This window comes from Thermobia domestica, chromosome 5, assembly GCF_964235325.1.
Source record: "Thermobia domestica chromosome 5, izTheDome1.hap1.1, whole genome shotgun sequence".
NCBI classification, from domain to species: domain Eukaryota; kingdom Metazoa; phylum Arthropoda; class Insecta; order Zygentoma; family Lepismatidae; genus Thermobia; species Thermobia domestica.
The window spans coordinates 96,673,456-96,699,890 of record NC_137458.1 but is presented as its reverse complement, the minus strand read 5'-3'; the positions used below and the strand labels follow the sequence as shown (position 1 = coordinate 96,699,890).

Below are 26,435 nucleotides of genomic sequence, written 5' to 3'. Positions count from 1 at the left end.
CTCGTAAATGAATTTCGGTTCTGGAAAGGTTTTTATCATTTTACTTTGACAGTGCAACTTAGGGGAGGAGGGAGATATTTAAAAATGATCGAGAATGACCGATATTAATGCCGAATCCATAGTTTTCGTAGTCGCCGAGCTGAACAGTGACACTTTCCAAGCCGTTTAAATCCAAATTCATCTCCGCAACTTGAGATGGAGGAGATACTTGAGAATGATAGAAAATGACCGATTTTAGTGTTGAATCAATAGTTTCCGGGGGTTGCTGAGATGAACAGCGACATTTCCGATGCCGTTTATAATCCAAATTTACCCTTTTATGTCCAAAATGAAGAGTATTCTCCCCGTGCGAAGAACGTGTTCTTGCTAGTGATATTGAAATAACAATATTACTTCAATACAATATACTAATATACATTTGCAATGTTGTGCAAGCTTTCCAAATACGTAATGTCCACTTAAAAGATAATCTCTAGTTAATTTCCATAATATTTTATTAATTATGAAATGCACCTACTCACACTGGTACGTGTTCCATTATAAAAGATTGGAGGGTCGGTGTACGGATGGAGAAACTCCTACAGTAAAGAGCGTAAAACTATATCTTTCAATGAGACGTACGCAAAACTGATCATTAATAATCAAGCTGTGCATTAAACTCTATGAGATGTCAACTAGGTTATACAGTATTTTAAGAACAATGTATGATTATCTATATAGTGTTTTAATTGAGATCAATTCTAAAACTGTTAAACAGCCTTTTTTTTTTTTTTTTCAGATTACATCTTACAATTCGAAAGCATTCATTACGTATTATATTTGTATACAATTCTCATACTTCATCATATTTAAATCATACATCGTATCTCGTTGAGAGCTGTTTAATAAAACTAGAATTAAATTCTCAATAATATATGCATATAGACAATCAAAATTACCAATAGATAAACAAAATACTAACATAGTTGCTCCAACTCGAACTGATTTTACTTATTTAGTTTTCAGTTGATTATTAAATTTTAAATATAGGCCTTAACATAAATACAATCATAGTTGGTTTTAGCTTTCGACATTGGATCCGAGGTTTTTATTAATTTAGAGCTGCATATTTAATTTAATTATTCAGCACAAACACTAATTTACACGTATATAATCGATTCGGCTATTTACGAATATCGATTAGAAAAAAACTTGTTTAGAATTTTAAGTTTTTGATCATATGGTACGGATCCAATTCCAGTGTTAGCATCCTAACATACCGATCGAAATTCAAATTGCCACTTGTCCAAATATCAAGTAATGCGCTAGGTTCAGATTCAGTTTAGTGGTGCATTACAATTATATTTTGAGATAGAAAATATCAAATGGTAAAATGTACTAGATATCTCAAAACTAGGGAGGAACAGTCCTTCCGCAGGTCACTATGTATATAAACATTTCGCATCCACGACAACGTTAACGTCTTAAGCTAGCGACAGTCGTGTAAAGTCCAGTTCATAAAATCAATTGTAGTAAAACAAGTTGTAGGTTATGCCAGTCTTGGAATACGTATATAGTAGAGAGTGTAGAGTTTAAGACAGGGATACAAGTGGTTCATCGGTGCGGGCGATTTTTTAATACCACTATTAAAATACTGAAGATATGTAAATGATCTCTATTGTGGGATGTAGGCTAGTAGTTTTTTTCTTAGGCTAGTAAAATTTTGTTGCTTATTTGCATCCCTGATTTAAGATATAGCCTCTTCGTCAAGTTTATTATTGAAAATCAGGCTAAGTGCTGGATGAATATATTAAGATGAACGCGAAGTAACAATGATGCTAGGATCTAATTTCGGTTTTTATTTAAATATTTATTCTAGTACTATTAATTATATATGAAAAGAATAGCGAATGACTACAAAGTGAATTGAAGGAAATTTTCTGATAATAATAATAATGGAAAAGAGATAATAATGTTAGAATGTTAGAAAATAAAGTTAATAGAGAGACTTTCTACTTTAATTGTTTGAGTAGCAAAATATCTCTATGTGAAAGAAGTTCTAAGTAAGTGAGTGATTGATCAGCGTCCAAAACAAACGCTTACGCTAGAAATTTGAAATTTGGTCAGGGCATAAGGTTTGTGACGCAATAAACCATTAAGAAAGGATTTTTAGAAATTCGACGAGGAAAGAGGGAATGAGGATGACAATTATTATATTTGAATGTCCGTATCTTTGAATTCTTATATGCTAGAGACATGAAATTTGATGTATGGACTTTTTACTTAAGACATATTTAAGCATTTTAAAGATATTTAACCTAGAAGAGAAGAAGATGAATGAAAAAAAAAGCATAAGGATTACAATTATTATGAGATGATGTATATATATATATATATATATATATATATATATATATATATATATATATATATATATATATATATATATATATATATATATATATATATATATATCGAAATATCTTAATGTTCAAGACATGAAAGTCGGTATTTGGACTTCGCATGTAAAATAATTAAGACACGTTTTTCAGTGTTTTATTTATTTATTAATATTTGACGAAGCGAAAAGCTTAGAGGCATAAAATTTTGTATTTTGATTTCTCATTTAAATAATAAGGCACGTGTGTAAACTCTTTTTTTAAATTTTTTATTTATTTGACGTAGAATGGAAGAAAATGTGGTGAGCAGGGAAAAGGCATGGGATTACAGTTGTTTTAAGATGATGGCCACAATTCTGAAATCTTAACATTAGAGACATACAGTTTAGTAGTGAGACTTCTTATTTGAAATAAGTAAACATATCTTGAAGTATTTTTTAGATGTCTGGCATAGAATGGAAGGAAAAGGGGTAAAAGTACTTCCTTAAGATGCCCACCTGATTTATTTATTTATTTATTTATTTATTTATTTATTTATTTATTATTATTATTATTATTATTATTATTTGTTTCATAGCAAATCATTTAAATTTATTAAGTTTCGAGTGTAAATAACAATGTGTAATACTATTTGGATGTAGATAAACAATGTATAATCATATTTGAGTATTTGTTGGGAGATTCTCTTTTCTGTCACGGACTTAATCTTTCTTCCAAATTTTCCAGGTTAGTTGGACTGAATGACGACTCAATCGGACAAAATTGAAACCTTGTTAGCTTAGATACATCACAGGTTAAAAATTCTTAATTGATGCCCAAGAGGGAAACACATTCCACCATCGTACTGCTATGCTGACTTGAAATGTGAGGAGGCAGGGCAGTACTGCTTCAAACGTTATGCAGGTAACTAACACGTATTAAAATTATGGCAAGTTGTGAAAATTATTAACAGTAATACAACTTCCGGTACCACTTATAAAGTTTCACTATTTGTATATTCGTCCTAATGCAACAGCAGTGTTATGAAGGATGGTACCTACTTTCATGTGGTCTCTGAACTACGACCAAGACTTGAATCGTGTGCACAGACATCCAGAGCGAGGGACACTCTGAAAGTTTTGAGAATGAAAGTTTAAAAAATGAGATAAGTTATCCAAACTCTCACACACATTCTCCACCACGCAAAGTTCCATCTTCTGAAACCATTTTTGAAACACCGAACTCCGTTATTTCGTTAGGGATGGTTGTCAGCTGCTCCTCATAAGCAGCCACAGCACTTTCCGCTGACCCAAGTAGATGACCACGAATTTTTTTACTTGTTCGCTGTGGAGAAAAGAAGGAAAAAAAAAGTCATATTGGATTAAATCAGGACTTGAATGGGATGGAACGAAGTTTTCACTCTTGACTCAATTAGAAACGCCGTTGTTTGTCCAGTGACATGTACAGATGCATTATCATGGTGCAAGAGGAGCCCGTGCAGATCTGACTTTGGACTTTTCATCCTCACCGCTTCAAACAATTTAGGAAGGCATTTCGTCACGTACCGTCTTTCCGTCACTGTTTTTGTTCTTCCAGCAAATCCTGTCCAACATTCACGGTTCTAATCGACTCGCGTCCTTTGTTGTTCATCAGTGAGTTGGTGTGAATCCAACGACTACAGAGTTTCATGACATTAAGTTTTTCGTGTAGGATTTCTCTAACTACTGCCGATCCCATGTTGAGAGTGTACTGGATCATTCTTATGTGCATCTGGGATCTTCTCTTAACATTTGTTCCACTTTCAGCATATTAACTTGCTGTAGTAGTTGTTGTTGTGGGCCGATCAGAACGATCTTCATTTGCGAGGGACCTCCTCCCCCTCCTGAACTCTGCAAACCAGCGGTAGATAGTGACTTGTGAAGTGCAACTATTTCCAAATACATGCCTTAATTATTCGTAAGATGCTTTCTTGTCTGACTTTACTTTATGATTATAAAAAATGATTACACGAAAATGTTCTCGTTTTACATCCATTGTTGTTGTTGAACCTTTTTCAAATTTAACTTACTTTTTAACAAAATCACTCAAACAATGATCAGAATTTCATAGAACTGCTTTCATAGAACTCATTGTTGCCCATTCTCAGAACTTTCAGTGTGTCCCTCGAAAACAGCAGCATTACAGATTACATGCCACTGGTCCTGGTATGTAAAAGTATTTTATTCTGATACAGTCCGCAGCAAAAAACCTGCAACATGAGCATGTAAGTTTATTGTAAAAATACGCCTAACAGCGCAGGGAATCAACATAACGTCTAAGTGGCGTCGGCGTCCTCCCCTCCACACTTATTTTGGAGCAAAAGACTTCGTCGTTTCACAATAAACTTACATGCTCATGTTGCAGGTTTTTTGCTGCGAACTGTACATTCCTCAACTTTAAATGAGTTGATCCAGCAAGGCAATAAGAGTATTTGATCTATGGTGTACATTACATGATGTACTGCTCATAAATTTTAACTGTGTTCGTCATACTCTTACGTTATTTGCTTGTGATTTAATATAGCAATAAAAATTAAAGCAAATTGATAATAAAATATTTACTTTCCCGGAATTCGGTTTTATTCGTGATTTGTTAGAATAAATTTCGTTTTCTTTCTTTTTTGCAGACATCTTCGAGCAGGTTTTAGAGAATTTCACTGAACTGCTACTGTTTATATCCTTCCAATTTCTTAATTTATGAAAAATTATACAGGGTGTCCCAGGAGGAAGGGACAATATTTCGGAAACTTGTGGTATGGGTGATTCTAAGCAAAAAATTCATATGAACATCGGTCCTAATCTCAACGGTTTGAGAGCAGGTTGTGAACCATTTTTGACTTCATGTTGCTTATTGCTCACCCTGTATTTATTTTACAGAGATAAATGAGGGATAGTGGATTTGAAAAATGATGGAATTACCTTTCCAACGATATGCAACATGTGACACTGGTAGTGTTGTAAATAGAAAAGAAAACAACGTTCGTATTTTTTCAGAAATATACTTTTTTTTTTTTTAGAAAAAAACATTGCCTCGTTTTTTTCTAAATTTCGTTTTTTTTTTTTTTTTTTCAAATAGCCATTTGTAATGTATCTCACGTCTATTTAAGTATGAAATAATTTTATGTAGGTGTAATTACCGTAAATTGCAACATAAATTAAATGTTAGATACTGATATTCTACAAATATTTTACAATTTATATGAATAGTATGCCTACTAACAATGCGGGTTTCAGCGGTTTTCATTAATATCAACTAAGAAATGAAATTTTGTTTTTTCGTGAAAGCAGGCCTTTAATAGTACGAGAATAATGTTACGAACAGTATAAAATTCTATTAACTTGTCTAAAGGTAAAAACTAATACTAATTTGCCTACTAGTATTTTTCTAAATATCATATATAAATAATTTGTCGGCTAGATATACATGATATGCAGAGTTGGCTCTACCATATTGTGCAACACGTGCATTTGCATGGAGCGGCAAGTTTGGAGGGTCCGGCATAATCTGTCATAAGTATATTATTTAAATTAAATATTTCTTGTTGGAAACAGACTTCGTGATTATGGTATTTACGTTTACTAAGCTGGTCTTCTATTTGAACACTACATTCATAAATGATGTTTAGATCGCATTAGTTTAAGGTCACATGGACAATGCTAAAGCAAATGGTCAAATAAATCCGAGCACAAGTTGCTTGATTGCTGTCAAATGCAAGAACTCAATTCTCGAATAGTAGCGAAAACCTGTTCCATTTAGTTAGTTATCACAGTTTTGATATGACAACTAGTCTTGTTTTTGTCACAAACAAGTTCCTTATCATTGAAGATAGAAACAAGTTTTTAAAAAATGTTAACAGATATAGAAGAAGAATCAAGAAATAAAGATAAAAGAGTTAGTTGCACTGAAATTGCAAACTGATACATTGAGATAGAAGTTCGATATTGAATTCTATAAAAAAGATTACCATCTTTCCTCTGCAGATGTGTTTGCTTTATCTTTCACTAACATAATAGATTAATATTTAAAGAAAAAACAGACACAACGAGATTGTATTTTTAGTAAGTATTTAAGCCTTGCTGAGTGCGACTGCACTTACCCTCCCCTTAGTTGTTCATGCTGGAGTAGCATACTTAAAATCGTGACTTTTATGATTTGTTCTTTCTGGAGAAAGGGGAGGGGGCAAATTATGCCATTGCATGGGGCGACAAATTGCCTGGGGCCGGCCTTGATTATATGTATATACAAGACATTAATATAGGATGACACAATTTGAAGTAATGCAGGGTGTTTCAAAATTAATATTAGGGTTTTAAAACTTTGTAGTATCTATTACAATTAACTTACAATTGTAAATATTGTCAAATGAAAGAGCAACTCAGTTTTGTACGCACGCATGCACATGCATTGTTTCTTCTGTCTGCCATTAGAAAGAGCTAGTAGCAAAGATGTAGACTAGAAAGCAGAAAGCTTTTAGTGTTTTAATAAAGACTGAATCTGTAGTTACAGTGCAACCGTCTGTGTGAAGAATATTAAGGAGACGCTTGCAACTACGTTCTTATCGTTTGCAGTTGCTACAGGTCTAAAGCATACAGACTACGGTTTACGTGCCAATTTCGTAAATGAAATATTGCTGCATAACAATGAAGATTTTGTGGATCGTGTCGTCTTCAGCGATAAATCGACATTTCACCTAAGAGCTAATGTGAATACTCATAATATTCGCATCTGGCGGTCAGCAAATCCTCAGGAAAGTACAGTTGAAACGAGACTCCCCTAAATTGAATGTTTTGTGCCATATGACGGAAAGTTTATGGGCCTTTCTCGCCTATCGACTAGATGTGTGCCATGTGACGAATGAAGCTCACCTCGAACACTTGTAGCAAAGACTGTTTGAGGTACTCTTTTACTTGATGTATTGTTTATAATTGTACGTAAAATGTAATAAGTACTACGAAGACTTAGAACCCTGATATTCATTTTGAAACACCCTGCATTTCTCACCAACAAAGTTGGAACTAAGATGTAAAAAAGAGAGAAAATTTTCCTTATAAAGTTATTGTTTACAACAACGATATTATTATTAGTCGAGACTATAACTACTACAACAACGCGAGTTAGTATTCAAAAAAATGTAATCAAACGTACACTCGTAACCCTTTCGGACCCAGGTGGCCAAAGTGGCACACACGGGCGTGTCACTTTCTTTAATCCGCTCCTGTGTGGACACTAATTAAGATATAGTTATATTATTTTTTCCAAATATGGTTGGACCATAGTTTATCATAGTAATTTCTTTTTCTTCCGGATGTCGAATTTCCTTCTCAGATTGCACCCCAGTCAAAAATTCGAAAATTTTCGAATTTCGAACTTCCTTTACTTCTTTTTCCCTGTAGCTTCCTTTGTTGTAGAGAGACCTCCTTAAGACGTACCAGATAGATACCTCGGATGGATACCTAATTGTTGACATCAATTGGATGGGCCTGCGCGCAGTGTTGCCAATTAGGGAAATTAAAATTTCTTTAAATTTGGGCAAAAAATAGAAATTTTGTTTATAAATTCGTATCTATACGTCCGAGTGCAAGTTAGCTTACGCCAGTCGAACATTTGTCCTTACTGAACAAACACTGGTACAGATCGTTACAATGGGGTAATTAGGGGGCGAACGAAAAATTCGTAATTATGTTCTAACCCTTGATTTTTCTAGTTTTTCCCTTGTTTTCTGTTTACCGTAATTTATTTTTAGTAATTAGAAGCTTTGTTCCTTAAATATCGCCATGATACTTGTAGGATATATTAGTGGTGTACCAATGTTTAATTTAAGATAGTTTGCGTCTGTGTGGTAGCTGTGTTGCCAGCTACAGAAAATTTTAATTCCAGATTTTAGGAGGAAATTTTGGGAAAATTATCTGCTTTTTCTCTGTTATTTCCCTCTTGGTAGCTACATCGGAATAAACGTACCAGTATCTGAAAATCTGCTCTTTGCCCTACAGAACGCACTATAGAAAGTTTCAATAGGATAATTAGGGGAAGTACAGTTGAAATTTACAGTACACCTTGTTCTCTAAGTGGAAAGATAACTGTTTTTTTTTTTTTTTTTTTTTTTTTTTTTTAGGTAGAATGAGATATTTTTATTGACATGCTTACTTTATTAGATATCGTCACAATACTTGTAAGGTATATTAGAGGGATACCAAAACTTATTTTAAGATACTTTGTGTGTGTGTGTGTGTGTGTGTGTGTGTGTGTGTGTGTGTGTGTGTGTGTGTGTGTGTGTGTGTGTGATAGCAGTGTTGCCAGCTACAGAAAGTTTTAATTCCAGATTTTAGGGGGAAATTTTGGAAAAATTCCTTTTTGGCTCTATTATTTTCCTCTTGCTGGCTACATTCGAACAAACGTACCAGTGTCTAAATGCCTCGTCTTTATTCTACACAGCGCACCATAAAAAGTTTCACTAGAATAATTAGGGGAAGTACAGTTGAGGTTTATAATAAACCATGTTATGTAAATGGTAAGAAAAATGGTGAATTTGTGAGGTAGAATGAGATATATATTTTTTTTTAATTTCATGCTTACTTTGTTAGATATCGTCATGATACTTGTGGGATATATTCTTGCGGTACCAAGGTTTATTTTCAGGTAGTTTTCGTCTGCCTGGTGGCAGTGTTTCCAGCCAAAACAATTAATTCCCGATTTTAGGTGAAACATTCGGAAAATTTCCCTTTTCTCCTCTATTATTTCCCTATTGCTGACTACATTGAAACAAACGTACCACTACCTGAAAGCTTCCTCTTTGACCTACAGAACGCACCATAAAAAGTTTTAATAGAATGATTAGAGAAGCTGTAGCCCCGGCATATCTGTTAATTTTTGCTTCTGAGGCGTAAAAAGTGTCAAAATTTCATATGTATGATGATAGAGAAATTTTTCTTTCCCTCTTTGAATAGAAGCCAGCGATTTCAGGATTTTACTGTATCTTATCAACACACCAAAGATTTTTTTAAGTGACTTGAACCCATATGGCAGCAGTAGTGCTAGATACAAAAAAATAAAATAAAATAAAATAAAATAAAATAAATAAATAAATAAATAAAAAAAATTCGGTTAGGGAATTTTTTGTAAATTTTCACCTCTACATTTCCCTCAATAATTTCCCACCCGTTGGTAACAGTGCAATGCAACTTACACCAAAAAATAGCCACATCCATTTTCTAAAACACAATGCTTGAACCATATCAATCGAATAAACGTTTTTTAAGCAATAAGTCACTAACTGAAAATGTAGGAAAACGCCAAAAATGACCTTGGTCTGAAAGGAATAATCACACAATATTGCTCGTATAGGTACAAAGAAAAACGATTTTTAAGTTACGAGGGCTTCGACTCAAATTCTGTTGATTATTTCAATAATTCGCAACATAAATAAATAAATAATAGTTGCCAGAAAAGAAACAGACATTTGAAAAAAGAACATGAAAAAGAACGATGTTTTTTTATTGAAAAGAAACTTCACAGATTTTTTTTTTTTTTTTAATACAACACTAGTGGTGTCTTTGAAAGGAAAGTTATTGAGCGAAATTTGGAAATCTGTGTTGCCATCCAATTCCCGTACATAATCTTAACGTTCCCTCAATAACCCCCTTCTCAAAGACACCACTGCCACATGTTGCATACCACTGAAAAGGTCATTCCAGCACTTTTCAAATCCGCTATGTTCCACCTCTGTAATTACAAGGTGAACAGTACGCAGGGTTGTGAAAAAAACAGGTTTTTTTAAAAAGCCCAGCTCAGTGGGTTTTATTGGGTAAAATTAGAGATGCAAAAAAGCCGGCTTTTTTGAATTGATGGTTTTTCACATAAAAATCCGGCTTTTTTGGGAAAAACGAGAATTTTGGCTTTTTTTTTTCCCTTTTCATTTTCATGATTTTTCTATCTAAATAGCTTTCTTATGGTATACTCTATAGTTAGATAAGTTAGATAACTTTATTTTAACTTTTGAGTTATCAACATTTTTTTCTTCTCTGGATCATTTCACTTTATCATCTTTGTTTCATTCCTAAGCGCTTAGTAATCTAGCTTCTAGCGCAAAAGTTAAACTTATATTTTTCTATATATATCCGTCAAAGCGTACGTTTATTAATATATTCGTCAAACCGTACTTCCACATTTCTGTTATACTGTAGCTGTGCAATGATTTAGGAATAATTTTCCGGATACAACCTTGATTACCATTTTATACAAATAATCAGTAGCGGATTTAGAAAAGTACTTTGGGAAGGGTTTCTCTGATTGTTTCATTTTTAAAAAAATCCTTAATTTTTATTTGGAAGGAGCTTGAAGTTTATGAATACAGGCATAACTAATATTTCGTTTTGTTTATATATTTAGCAATAATCTTCCGAATACAACCTTGAAGATCATTTTACACTGAGAATCAGTGGCGGATTCAGAAAAGTATTTTGGGAAGGGTTTTTCTTTCTAATATTTAGTTTTTCTAAAAAGTCCAAATTTTTTAGGGAAGCTTAAAGTTTGTAAGTAAAGGCATAACTAATAGATATTTCGTTCACTCAGTCATGTTTGTTGTGCATTTGTGTTTAGCTTAACTTCCGTAGTTTGTTTTGGGGGGTGGGGGAAGGGTTCCGTAAAGATATGAAGGGTGTGAGGTAAGAACATCGTAACCAACAATGCTAAGTTATGCAGTACCAGATAGAGAACAACGCATACTGCTTCGTTTAATCCTTCATGTATAGTCTTACGTGGAAAATAATCTTTCCGACTTTGAAAATGAAGTGTACACCAGAAAACCTCTAATTTCTTAAAATAGTAACATTGTGGGTTACCATGTTCTTGCCTCATACCCTTCATATGTTGAATTCCTCTTGTTAAAAATTCAGAAACCTTGAGGACTGGGTAAACCATGATGGTAGTTATATAAAACTTGACTGTAGAATTTCAAGAATATACAGAACCACCCAAAACAAAGCTCTAGATATGCGACCTGTAAGCGTATCATATAAATGTAAGTATTTCTCTTACGTTTTATTTTAATTTTATTTTGTTTCAAAAGAAGGTATGGAATATTTTGAAGTAAAAATACTACATACAATTTTGCTAGTTATTTGTATATTTAAAAAAAGTACAGTATTTACTTTCAGGATTGGCTGGTTTACACCACCTGGTTTTAAAAAAGGGTTCAAAAAAAAAAAATGTGAATCGTGTGAACTTCATGGTGACTTTGCAAATATCAAACCATCTGCATTAGTTTTGTCTCCTTTTCACCTTTTAATCAAGGTGTCTCATGTTCAATTCTCGGTCGAACAAACCAAGTAGCGGTTCGGATGTCACTTTAAGCGAAAGTCTTCTCCATGATAACCTCGGTATTACGTAAGGATGTTAAGCTTAAACATACGAAACGAAACCAAATTGTATATTTCTGCTTGCTTGGATGCTTGTTTTATAAAGAAACCAAGGTTGCTTAAAAATATTGGTAGAAATTGGCAAAATTTATCGACTGCCTACGTAGCTTCCAACATTAGCTTGGATTGGACTTTCAATGGTATCTACATACTAAATTTGTAATTTAATACCTCAGTTTTTGCGTACTGATTATGATACATTGACCTTAAATTTTACATGCAAAGCAATAACAGGATTTTTCCGTTATTGTTTTACATTTAAAGTAATGACGGGATTTTCTCGATAGCTAAGGCGGGAATTTCCCAATTTAAGAAATTTACTGACCGGATTTCTTTAAGCTTATGACCCCTTCCAGCATAACCCTGTTGTTGCATAATAACACCAAGACGAAACAAACTTTTTTCTGTCAATATGTAATATAAATACATAGAGCCAAATACTTAAACTTAAAAACCCGGTTTAAACACACACACACAAAAAGAAAAAACTGGTTTAACCCTTCCCCCCAAAAAGGGTTTTTTGCTTTTTCAAAAACAACAATGGTTCTTGCCAACCCTGCTTACATTAGTATATAAAAGGTTAAAAATTCTAATTATATACATTGGTTAATTCTTTGGAATTCATAATGCAAATATGTTAAAAATTTAAATTGTTTGAAATATCTTTTCGAAATTCATGGTTTTGTTTCGAGGTTTTATATTATTATCGGCATCAACCACTAATTAAATCAGTTTTTGTGTTATAGAGAAGCGAGGGAATACACAATTTTCTACAGTAATAAGGAGGTGGATAATTTTACGCAATACAGAATAGGAATGAAGTCCCCTCGTACACTTATGATTCAGATCCCGAAGCCAGCCGCCCTGAGTTTCACTCAAAACACGCCAGGCAAATACTGGGATAATGCGTCAAGTTCAGGAGCCAAAGGATAAAAATTGGCTTTATTGAATGGATATTGTTTTCCAAAAGAAATAAAGTCGTCTTTTAAGAACTAAATTAATAAAAATGGATTTTTTTTTTTTCATTTTCAGTTGCCAATTTGGTTTCTTACAATAGATTGTACGATTAAAGGGGTTTCGTGACATACAATGATTGTATTGTGATTCACACACTCCATCAGATACACAAGAAGTATTAACCACGATCTTGCCACATGGTTAATTCCACGATCTGATTGACGTTAGTGTTGAGAAGATAGAGGCGAATCTTTAGTAATTTCCTTTTTCAAGTGAAGAGTTCTCGATTTGTAATTAACTGACACATAGAGAAAGACATGTTATTTGTTTATATTAATACCCAAGTATGTAACAGAAACAAAGGAAATGTAGCCGCATTACCTACTTTTGTTTCCATACTAGCTGAGTGCCTGTTCTTTGCACAGGAAGAATTAAGTTCAAGGAAAATGTTTGAGCCTCCTCTTCCCCTTAAGATACGCATGTCAATGAAAGTGTAATAAGATATTCTATTTCTGGCATGAATTTTTAACCCCTTTCCCTCTTAGGAAAGTTACCTTCCCCTTCCCTTACGCACTTTAAGGAAAGTTACATAATAATATCCCAGTTTTAGGTAGGTACTAATATCTTCTAAAACTCATTTAAAACGGTTCAAGTATTGCCCGTGACGCGATCATAAACAACTGATATCGTCGATTTAAATGTAAAGAAAGAAATTATAGAAAACACCCTCGTTCTTCCCTTAAAGTTGAAATTTTCAGAAACAGAAAGTGACATGTCGCCTTATTTCTAGTGAGGTATTTATATACCGAATTTCATCTTCCTAACTTGGCGTGCCCGTTACATACTGTATTTTTTACATGAATTTTGAACTTCCTCTACTCCTTTTCCTAGGATGCGCAGTTGAGTCAAAGTAATATACTTAAAATCCCAGCTCAGGGTAGGTACTAACTATTGTATGTTCAAAAATTCATTTTAGACTGCTTCACAGTTTACCCGTGTGATGCTATCAGAAACAACAGGTAAAATCGCTTTCAAATTATGTAAAATGTTCCCCTTCCCCACTTGAAATGGAAACTCTCAAAAACACTGGGACACTGGTCCACTTGCTTTTAATGGGAAGTTTGCATAGAAAATGTCACCTTCCTAACTTGACATAATCGAGAGGTATTAGGATTTTCGCATAAATTTTGACCATCTGCTCTCTCCCATAGAACACGCATTTTAATCAGAGTAACCTGATTAAAAATCTAGTTCGAGGTACGTGATAACTGCATCCAAAAGTACTGATAACTGCACTAAGAAGTACGATTAAAGAAAGTAATTATAATCGTATTAAGACTAATTTCTATCCAAGTTTTGAAGTATATTTTTTGGGGTGGGCTGTTTTGGGTTTTATTGTGGATTTTGCCCAAAAATACCCACTGGGGAATTTTGGGCTGGGGAAAAGTCCAACAACCCTGACAGTACACAACATAGTAAAAAATGGTTCACAACCTGTAGCTCTCAAACCGTTGAGATTAGACCAATTTAGACCAATGTTCAAATGAACCTTTTTGCTTAGAATTACCCACACTATCATTTCCCAAAATATTGCCTCTTCCTCCTGGGACACCCTGTATTTCTATTTCGGAACATAATGAATAATATAAAACTGTTGAAACTTTTATCATAATGGGATCATATAATAAGTACGGTAACCGATATTTAAGGCTTTGATTAATATATATATAATTAGCACCGAGATATCGGCAGAAATCACGGAATCAGTGATAAAGTAGATATGGCAAAAACTGTTACAAACTGTAGGTATGGCAGCATTGGATACTATTGAAAATTACAAATGACAGCCACTATTGGCTGACTTGTTTTGTTTATTAATGCTTCTTGTCGCAAGATTTGATATTTACAGCTTTACTATTACTCATTGTCTGCCAAATAGCGTGCTGTCCTATTTTAGGTTAACATACTAGCGTTAATAATATATTGGCTTCTTTCATCAGGATATTCGCTGTTACTGTCTTAGAGAGCGTTTTTTAAAGGGAGAAGTTCCATCTCTGGTTGCAGAGTAATTTAAGGTGGCTTTGTTTTACGTATGAATACATGACATAAAAACATGGTATGCAAACAACAAACTAATTTGTGCTAGATGACAACCAAAAAGCACGAATGCAATCTAACCGAATCAGTTAAGGGCAAAGCTGGTGACCCGCGCGATAGCGACGGTGTATATGCACGTAAGCGAAGATAGTGGAGACAAAATTGTGTTCATGTTACTTGATTCCTTATCTGTCGGACACCTTTATCCGTACGGACCATGACTTAACGCACTGCATTATATAAAATTCAGTCCACCATGGTTTCCTTGTAAACTACTATATGTTTAGAAGCATACACTTTGAATTACTCATCTTACTTGGTTAGGGATGTTACAGGTGAGATCCGCATATATTTTGACCGCTTATATATTCTTCTTTTGAAACAAAATTATGATATTTCTTCCGTAAATTTTAGAAATTATGCTAACTTTAAATAGGATAGCCCCACTAATAGAAGTATACTTTCTCGTAAATTAATAATAAATGAGAAGGATATGGAAAGTAGTAATTCGATGATATTTAGAATCTTGCCTAAAGATGTCCACAAAATAGTGAGACTGGCAATATGTTGCAGATGATTATAAATAAAATTACACATTCCAATTAAAAAACTATTTTATTTTTCTATTACATGAAGTGCGTAAATATACATACTTCAGCCTAATAAATAAAATACTTTCCTTCTACTAAATGCTTATATTTTTTCTATATTCACAATGTTAGCCGATGTGAGAGTTATACAATACATTAAAGCAAATATTTGTATTTTAAGAAGATTTGTAGAAAACTTTAATTTAAAAATAATAAAAGTCAAAAATTTAATACTATTTACAGCTTAATTTCTTCAATATAAACAAATATACTAATATGAATTTTTGTTTCTCCTTTCATGTTATATGGTAAACATCATTAGAAGGTGAAAGTATGCTAATTTCTAAGACGCTGTTGTAAGGAAGTCTAGATGCTAGTCCCATGCTTCTTTTGCACGTAGATGTGATTCAAATTGTGCCTAGAAAATGAGGAACCGTAGGCGTCAGTCCGGCGAGGAAATTGATTTTGAAGATAATAATGAGATCTGTGCTGGGAAAGAAAATCTCTCAAATACTGAGAACGTAAGTGAAATCTGTGAAGTTTCTGCGGAGAACAATGTAGATTTGCAAGATAATAAATCTTACGTTGGAAATGATGCGTATGATAACACAGTGGATATGACACATGCAGTTGTAAGAAATAGTACTATGGAAGACAATACCTCAGAAAATAATGTAGAATTACAAGATAACAAATCTTACAGTGGAAGTGATAATGCAGTGGATGTTACAGCTATAATTGTAAAAAATAGTACTATGGGAGAGAATATTTTCGAGAATAATGTAGAATTACAAGATGACAAGTCTTACAGTGGAAGTGATAATACAGTGGATGTTACAGCTATAGCTGTAAAAAATAGTACTACGGAAGAGAATATTTTCGAGAATAATGTAGAATTACAAGATAACAAGTCTTACAGTGGGAGTGATGCGTGTGATGAGACAGTGGATGTGACAGCCTCAGTTGTAAAAAATAGTACTATGGAAGACAATACTTTTGGAAGTTCAACGCCTGCAACTGCAGAACAGAGGCAAGATAATTTAGGGGAAAGAGAAAGTCAAACTGGCGACGAAGGAGTTATTGTACGTTCTTGTAATTTGATTGATACTATAAAAGTGGAAGTAAAAACTGAAGTCGAGGAATTGCCTAATACGTCTGGTGTGGAGTCTGAGCTAGAAGGGTTGAATGAATTCTTGCCTGTTAGGTGAGTATCTTAAGTGTACTTACAGAGACTGCTATGAGAACACCTTTTTCTTTGTGTCTTTTCTTTCATTTAATTTGGTGCAATAAAAAAAAAAAAAAAAAAAATCAGGATAGGATATCGTGTAGCGCAGCTTCTTGAACTTAATGCGAATTGAAACAATGCTAGTTTGGATTCAGTTATCTTATGTTGCTTACTTTCTAGAACTTTCCGCTTAGATAACGAATTGGAAAATTGTCATTCGTCATAACTAAACCTTCACGTTTTCTGTACAGTTCAGATTTTAGTTGCTTTCTGTGAACAAAAGAATCGTAATACTCGTAGTATATCAATTCTGTTTCCAGTAATTTTTATCTGTTCTTAAACAGTCCAAGTTTAAGATAGCTCGTTTGAAGTTTCTATCATTCACGCATTATTTGTTTAGTACACCAATTAAACTTACAATAGTTCAATTTAAATTTACAGTTTTTTTTAAAATCTTTTTTCTTACCCCTGTTATTATTCTTCTGTCTGTCTGCGTAATAGCATTGATTTTGGCCACAGTAAAAATCTGGATAGGTAACTCTAGTGTACAGCGTATGTCCACTTTGTTGACTTGTGACTTTTTACTACTAACTCTTTTCCTCTACATGGCTGGATATTTGAGTTTTCTCCTGTACCTACATCGCGTCATTCATTGTGTACAGTTTCCTTTTACATCTTAATCAACTCTTCTGTTGTGATGAAACTTTTTCTTCTAAAGATACACACGATAAAGTACAGTGGTACCTTGAAATACGAACGTAATCCATTCCAGAACTCTTTGAGTTCCAAGAGAAGTCTTTTTTTTTTTTTTTTTTTTTTTTTTTTTTTTTTTTTGACTGGATTAATCCTGGTTCACACGAACCCGAATGATTTTTATAGTAAAAACACTGGATTTTAAGGTAAAATAACGTGTTACTGCGCTCTTCTTTTTATTCAGAAACTGAAGCCGTGTGTGTGTGAGTTTGGGGGTAACTGGAACGCCTGACACACATGTAACATACAGGAAACAAATACAATGGAAAGTAACATACCTCAACCCACATAGAAGTTGCTGGAAGGAGGGTTACGTCCTAACAACAGCCACTAACAGATTAGGCAACTTCGTAACAAAAAAACAATCTTGGTTGCCTGTATATCAGGGTTGCCAATGCGTACAATGTTGGTACGCATTTCATTCAAATGCGTATCGTGCGAGTCGAAGGGTTCAAATATGTTCCATAATCCTATTCCCTGGAAGGGGTTCAAATACTTTCCATAAAAAGTACGAGGGACGTTCCGAAAGTAAGTAGCGTCTTTTTTTTCACACGAACACTTTATTGTCAAACACAAATATACCGTAGCATTATGAACTATACACTTTGCACTATTTTTCGACATAGTTTGCACCGACATTGAGACATTTGTCGTAGCGTACAATCAGTTTGAAGAAACAACTCTGGTGCCCTGCGATTCAAGGAACTGTCGCACAGCCTGCTCCGCTTCAGGATTGGTTTGGAAGTGATGTCCCGAAGTGTGGCTTTCAATGCAGGGAACAGGTGAAAGTCCGATGTGGCAAAATCGAGGCTGTAGACAGGATGATCCAGTTTCTCCCATCCGAAGCGACGAATCTGATCTTGAGTGAGCCTTACTCTTTGTGGTTTTGTGTTTACGTCCAAGAGTACAACACTTTCACTCTTTTCTCGAATTGCGGCTCTGAGTTTGTTGAGGGTGTTACAAGTGGCGCATTTTTGGTTTCTTCATGGAGAAAATCAAGAAGAATCACACCTTTCGCGTCACAGAACACTGGGCAATTATCTTTTCTGCGAAGGGTGATACTTTAATTATTTTCCGTACTGGTGAACTGGGATGCTTCCACGTCATTGAGGCGGTCTTGGTTTCTGGAGTAAAGTGGTACACCCATGTCCCATCGCCTGTGATGATTGTGATCCTGAACAGAACTCAATTCCCTCTCGTGCGTATCTCGTCAACTGAGCGAGGCTGATTCCCATTGTTGCACTCTTGTGATCCGGGGTCATAGGTTTTTCGGCACCGGACACTTTTACAGACACTTTTCGGTAACCGAACATCATGGAGCATGTGACGGGCCTGAGCACAACCAATACGCAGTGTGGACGCCACGTCTTACACCATTATTCGCTTGTCCGCTAACACAATGCACTGTACTCTAGCAATGTTTATTTTATTCGTGGATGTGGAAGGATGCCCACTTTGACCTTCATCCTCCATACTCTGCCTTCCTTCACTTAACATGCAACACCAGCGACCAACCATCTGACGAAACAAGACCTCTTCATCATTACATGTCATGGTCTGTAGGCGTTCATGAATGGCGGACACACTAGTTTCACGTGCCCATTCATACCGGATAACTGCCCGCACTTCTATTGGTGACCACGTTTTTAGCACACGTCTGTTTACTGTCGTGATTTGTAGTCGAATAACTTAAGAAACTGCGGTCTGCTGCTACTCTCTCTTCTTCGGCGCTCTGCACATGCGTCATTCCACCTCCGTTGACGCACCTTCCGTCGTTGAACCAGCAACAGGTGTGGTTTCTTATGGCGATTGTTTATTTCACCTGGTGTACCATCTTGTTCAAAACAACTTACGAAACTTACGTTCGGAACGTCCTCGTAAATAAATGAATAAAAATTAAGTTTAAAAAAAACCGGGGGGAGGGAGACACCCCTAGGTTTGATTTGATTTGATTTTGAGTTTAGCATCCCGCTCAGCAGCGAGGCTATATGAGTCGTGAACGAGGTGGGAAGCAAGTGACGTAAAAATAACCGAAAATGATTGATGTTAGTGTCCAATCCATAATTTTCGGGGTTATTGAAATGATTAGTGATAATCGAAATGTCGTTTAAGTCAAAGTTCATTCCCATCAACATCGAGTGAAAAACAAAATATCCAAAATCGACGCTATTTGTTTGTTATGTATCGCGGGAAAACGGCTGATTTTGTGCTCAAGCTGGATTCTTATCATATCACTTTGGTTAAAAGGCGTATTCTAGATGAGTAGCGGGGGTTCAAACGTATATGTCAAAGATAGTTTATATGAAACGTGGACTGCGGATTAACACATGACCTCCCGCTGGGAATCAAACCGGGTCTTCCACGCCAAAGGTGCATATGCTAACCGCTTAGCCACGAAAGAGCTCCATGAAATATTTATTTTACTAGTTACTTCAACAAACTTTTTGGGGGGAGGGGGCAAGTAGGAATAAGGAGTAATAATTCTATGCTCAAATACAGTAATTTTTCGTTTTAAAAAATATATTTTTTGCTCATTTTTGGCTTACGATTTAATGTTTTTAACTTCGTCATAACTATTTCAGCCTCTTTCAGCTTCACCTCCCCCACCCCAGAAGTTTGTCATCAATTAATAGATATAACAAGTACAATAAAGTTTCTTTTTTTTTTTTTTTGTAGTGGAAATAATAAAGCGAAAAAGGCTGAAATAGTACACGAAATTTTTAATTTATAAAACATCTTACTTGCGGCACCACAAAGCGTGCTCCGATTACCCTAAAATTTTATTTTTGTCTTTTCCGCATCAAAAGATAACCTTCCCACACTATTAGAAATAAAATTGATAAATTCGAATTATTTCGTTCTACCCTAGTGTACAGTATATTAAACTCCATGTCTAACTGAACTCAGTGCCAAGCCAATCTTCCCTAGTACATTCATTTATTTTTGACATGCCATTTGACTGCAAATTTCATTTACATATATTTTTATTATAACTTTCGAAACCACTTATATTTTTAACACACACACATACTCATGTTTCCTGAAGACAGATATTTCTAAGTGATCATCTACTATATTTCAAAGACAAATTGGTCTTCTTGTAGCAACAAGTTGCTAATTCTACATGTTTTTTCTTTCTTACATTTTTGATGAGTTGATTGTCCTTAAACATGTGTATCTTCTGGTAAAATTATGAAACCACCGTGGAGTTACTAAACTAACCACTCGAGTCACAATTGGCGATGTAAACGCGGTGCCCTTTCAACCGTACTGCAGTATGGCAAAAGTGCGCTTATGCGGTGGTGTGTCTTATGGTGTAGTTTCTTTGGAGGAAGAAAACCCCAATTTTTTTATGGAGCTTATTGCTGTACAGGGATTTAAGAGAAAAAATGATATAACGTTGTGCACTTAGGTTACACATATCCTTAGATATAGGATTTTTTTTTTAAATCTGCGCAAGTCGTAGCCCACTTACTGGTTCCTTAACTGCAGGGTCCTTGTTCAATTGCTTTAAAAGCTCAAGTTCGTATTATTTTAATCATATATGAGGGGATTTGTAATTCTCTAGTGTAAAGCAACTGATAACTTCTCTGCAGAAGATTATTCACTTGTAGCAAAGGATATAAGATGAACGTAGGACTCCAGAGAGAAATAAAAACTTTTAATACAACAGTGATTGTTTATTACTAATTAGAGCATTTAATAAATATGTTTTATACTCACACATCACAAAATCCATTAGACGATTATATGAAGCATAGATATGCAACAGTTTATTTTGTTGTTATTTTCTATTTCAGTTGATCGAGATAAAACCAAGAAGTAACACACAGTAAAGTTGATTACACAAGTAAAATATGTCTATGCATTAGTCAAATAAATAATTTCTACTGCATAAAATAATGCGTAGTACGAAATATGCATCAAACAGCGTCTTTTGATATATGCATGGCCAGTTTGTTGATTGGACTTGAACGTATTTTGAGCACCGAATCTATATAATTCGGTCGAGGTAGGCTCTCCACCATGGGTCAAACTCGTAAGCTAAATGCAGAACTAGCGTGCGCGCCTTTGGTGCAGAAGACCTGAGTTCAATTCGCAGTGAGAGTTCATTGATTTGGGTCCCACGTTAAGCTGTAGGTCTACGTCTCATATAGTCTTGCTGCTGAAAGGGACACTAAACTCTTAAGAGTCCTATTACATTAAGCCACTGGTGACACAACCAGTGAATGGAGAACGTGGCTGGATATTGAAGTATACAGAACTATTACACTCAGGCAAGTGCTGGCACCACCAAGAAATTGATGGACGAGCTCAACAACTGCCTGGGCAACCATTGGCGAGTGATTGTGTCAGCAGATAGAGAAACTTTTGAGGTTTCACTCGCAGCTTCTGAATTCAGAACTATTTTCACCACCTCTTTACAGACATTAATAACAATTGAGCTATTGCATATGATTTCTTGACCTTGACGATAAGTTCGGCTATCTTATAATTGATTTTCTATACATTTTGGAGACACGTGCCGTAGTAGTCATGGTTTTAGTGTGTGTGTGTTTGTTTAATTTTACTTACGAGCGACAATAAGTAAGAAGAAACTAAGTGAAAAAGGAATCTAATCCGAGATTTCAATAGATTTATACATTTCATGGCCCCAACATGCTGAAAAAAAATATATTTTATGATATCTATCCGTTCGTTCTTTCGTCTCATAAAAACATGTTTACTCGCCTAGAGGCCATACTGTTGAACGTACCCATACCAAATGTTAAACTTAAGGTTTTTATGAGATTCTCTAGGAGGGATGATTTCGAATTTTCTTCCTGCTTTCCAAAATAAGAGTAATTTACTGAAGGGTGGAAATGAAAAATTGCGGTTTTCTCGGAAACAACTGTAAGAATTTCATTTAAATTGTATACTTCAATATTTCATTAACAACCCTATACTTTATCAAAATTTTTCCTCTGAAAAAAAAAAATCGAGAAAGAGTAGTTTATTCTCAGAAGATTTTCTCATGAACATCTCAGTTGATTTTATTCGTACTTAATAAATAAATGCTTCATTAAAAATTCCACAATACGAGAAAAGTTATTTCTCATTAATACAGTCTAGAAACTGTAATTTACTCTTGAAAGCAGCTCGGAAGCTTAACGCCGTGGAAGCAGCTCAGAACACTTGTGTGAATGTTGAAGGGACTGTTAATTACAGCTTAGCAACCAATACTGCAATAGATTTCTCTTCGATTGCAAGAACCTACAGATCTGCCAGGGCTAGATAGGCTGAAAATCATGGATTCCGAGGTCGTGTGCCAGGCTATAGAGCCTAATCCGAAGACTATCATTTTGAGGTTATCAATTGAGCTCGGTATCTTAGCAAAAGCATCTAGAGCTGTCGAATTATGACTTAAGTAGTGACAACTCAAACACAGGGATGAATGTGCTGTATGAAAGGAAAGTCTGAAAAACCCGCTTGATATGTATTTGCTGAAGATTATATTAACATGCAGCTTAAAGTAGATCTTATTTCGAAATCCTAACGTATATGCGGTGGTTAAAAAGATCCGGAACATTTCCACAAATACAGATATTTCAGCTCAATGTGATGCTGTGCGTTGGAGAATTTGCTAGAGGATAATCTGTTCCAGAAGGTTGAACCAATAATACCAATCTGTACTTCGAACATTTAGAATGGATGTATCGTAGTGTGTGCCGAAAATATCTGGCATTGGTAAACAGAAAGCAAGGTATTCACAAGTAGAAAATCTCATATGTCTTCAACGATTCCTGGAACTTAGGGAGTTGAGCGCACTCAGCAGAGAGATTAGTGTATGTTCCGATCTAGGACTAACTTCGGAAATACAGATCATTCTTTAAAAAAGCATTTTGTAGGTCGAGAGTGATTCATGCTGAGGTACGCTGAGCAGTATCGTTGAACAAGATTTTCCCAAATATGCTCGATAGAGTAATAGGTCTCTGGGAATTTAGATACAATACGAGCGCATTGCGGTTGTGCACTATCATCCATGTACTGGACTAGCAAATTATAGGAATAGTGTTGGAGGAGGATGTCGTCACGATAATATTGTGATGAATTGTTTGTTTGGTGTGGAAATCAGTTTTCTTACTCGTATTAAAATATATCGCAAACCATAATTGATCCACGATCTGTGATCGAGCAATTACCAAACGAATTGACGTTCAGAATCTGAGAAGAGATTGGAAACCGAACTATTCTTGTCCCATCGCATATGTTTCTGGCATCATTTGCGGCGCGTGGGTGTGTGTGTGCATGATCAAATGACTTCCAGTCGGCACCCTTGGTAGGGACAATTGATGACATATGATTGTATTGTAGTGGCATTAGAATAGTAATCATTTTAAAAAGCTTCTTGTCTTGTAAGAAATAAGGTTTGACCTTCTCAAATCCGTTGAAATTGGATCAGCGAGCAGTCATCCAGTTTCTAAATGCATCCGTGGCACCCATTGTGCACACACTTTTTGGTACTCCAGGTCCTAAATTATTGTTTGTGCTGTTCCATAGATCATATTAAGTTCCGTGGACATTGCTAGAATACTCATACGCCTATTGTTGCAAACATACTCATCCACCGTGGTACGGTTGTGATCTGTGGCAATAATATACGCCCTACTGGGACGGAAAAGATTCCTTGTTGTTCGATCTATGCGAAACATTCATGCTTTATTGAATCCACGACAGTCATTTATAATATACATGCATCTCCGTAGACGTCTTTCATCCGACGGAACACCTCAGCTGGTTCACATTCTTTTTCACACAGAAACTGGATAACTACTTGCTGATCCTACTTGGACGGATTTGGGGTGGTGAATGCCATGGTTCAAATCATACTCCTCCAAAGGCTGGAAACGTTTCACAATGATTGCTGCATTAATCTCACAAGTATGTACGCTACTGTATACCACTACAGCAATACAATCTTGTGATTAACTGTTCCTATCAGGGTTGCTGAACGGGTTTCATTTGATTACCCTTATGTAAATTTCGCCATCAAGTGCTCGCGTACACTGATTTCTTGACATACATGCTCAGTTCGTTCAGCCATTCTGCGAACAGTTTGGTGGACTGCATGCGTTCCTGTAGCACATAAAAGATATTTCGCTAGCTGAGAACGTGACCACTGTTTACATCGAGACTGCGACAAATAACGGTCCTACGTTACCTGGCCTCTCTGTAACATTGATTAACAGGAGGGCTGTATTGGAAGCATTTTATAGTCTAAATATTACATTTTTATCCACGTCAAACTCTCGTCACTTCCGTTTGCGTAGTGTGTAGTTGCCTATATTTGTTATAGTGCAGTTTTCAGTATTAATCAAATGAATTTTTCAAACATTTTTCTTCAAGAATGCGATTCGTCTGAGATGGTGGTGTTTTTCTTATGGCCTTCTTTATATGGAGCTTTCTTTCTGTCATACAGAGAGAATTTTTCATGGAATGACCCAATACGAAACAGAGTTGAAGGGATGTACTTCGGTTTTTATCTCAATTTTATTTACGTGTTTATTTATTTATATATACCTATGCCTCATACCAATGTCCGAAGTTGTTCGCCGAAATGCAGAATAAAGGATGGAAAGAAAAAAAAATAGAAATAATCTCTTGACTCTTTCTTTACCAAGTAGATTTAGATGGAAACGATTGTAATTGTTCATCCAAATCATATTTTGAGGTTCCAGTTAATGTACATACGGTATATTAAAAATCAAGTAAATCTTGATTCTTAACATAATCGAATTTATTCGTGGTAAAACTATTGTCATTCATCCTAATTATATTATTATATGTATATTAATGTCGTTATGTGTATATTTTTCAACGTCTGTTACTTCTAAATTGTTAAGTGCAGCAGTTTGTGTTACATTCTTGAGTGAAGACCTGTAATAGTTTATCGTGAAGACGCTTGATCCCCGATCGGTAGATAACGAAGTTAAGAATAATGAAAATTGTTTATATTCAAGAAGAAAAGTCATAATTGAAGAAGACAATTCAGTAGCGGAAACAGTGTAGTGAAGATTGATACAAATATTGTAAATATAATCATTTTCAGAAGAGGATTTACAGCCTGAATTAGAGGTAAGAATCTTTTAATAAAACAAATTTTCATATACAGTATATTGTGGTTAGCTTTTAGTTTTGTTTGTAGCGAAGAATTCAAGTACAAATCATACACATTTCTAAAATTTAATTATAATTTTGGTTTGCACTTTAACTTTAGTATGGCTGTTCACATCAAGCTTACAGATAATTTATATATATGTGTGTGTGTAAAAATTAGAAATTAGTACATTACAGGATTTTTTCACGAATTTGGCTATATTTTTCACTTATTTAAAATCTATATTTTTAGTAATCATCTTAGTTAATAAATACTGAGTTAAGATCTACAGCAGGTATAAATGAAATGATGGACATAAGTATTCACGCAACGAACTAGTTTCCATATATACACTCTCTACTTCATTATTTTATTTCAAAAAGTAGAGTTAGATTTCTATCAAAACTGTTAATATATTTATTGGAGCAGTTTTGTAATATGAAGTTGGACAATAAATATTGTATCAGATCAATTTAATTGAGATTTAGTACACCCTAACTTCTAGGTGAAATGCTGAACAGCTGCTGTGCTCTTACGATCCTCTTCCACCATAACTGTGAAGTTAGAAAATGTTCTTTTCCGGCATTTGTAAGCCGAATCCCTAGATCCTCACTCAATATCCGAAACATACTCTTGGATACAATCTCATTTTCGCCATGAAATTTTGCTTCCGCACCGAAGTTCATTGCAGTCTGTTGCACTGATTTGTTATGGTCTGTGAAGTCCTTATAGTACTTAGGGGGCACGGTGGCTCAGTGGTAGAGCGTTCACCTCCGGTGCGTGGGGTCCCTGGTTCGATCTCAGTTCGCGCCGTGTGAACTTTGTGGTGGACAAACACCGTGCTCGTGGGTTTTCTCGGGGTTCTCC

At 35.0% G+C, this 26,435-nt stretch overlaps 1 protein-coding gene across 4 annotated transcripts in view; it reads left to right on the top strand.

Moving 5' to 3' along the window:
- Window positions 1-26,435, top strand: part of LOC145686017 (uncharacterized) — a 70,730-nt gene that overhangs the window by 5,121 nt on the left and 39,174 nt on the right. For 2 of the 4 annotated variants that reach the window (XM_081758863.1, XM_081758860.1), the window contains exons 2-3: window positions 3,105-3,281; window positions 15,776-16,657. In XM_081758863.1, coding sequence (XP_081614989.1) covers window positions 15,879-16,657 — 779 coding nt within the window. In that variant the 5' untranslated portion in view covers window positions 3,105-3,281; window positions 15,776-15,878. Of the gene's footprint in view, window positions 1-3,104; window positions 3,282-5,018; window positions 5,149-15,775; window positions 16,658-26,435 lie in introns of those variants that run through there. The other 2 variants (XM_081758861.1, XM_081758862.1) reach the window with 2 other exon arrangements.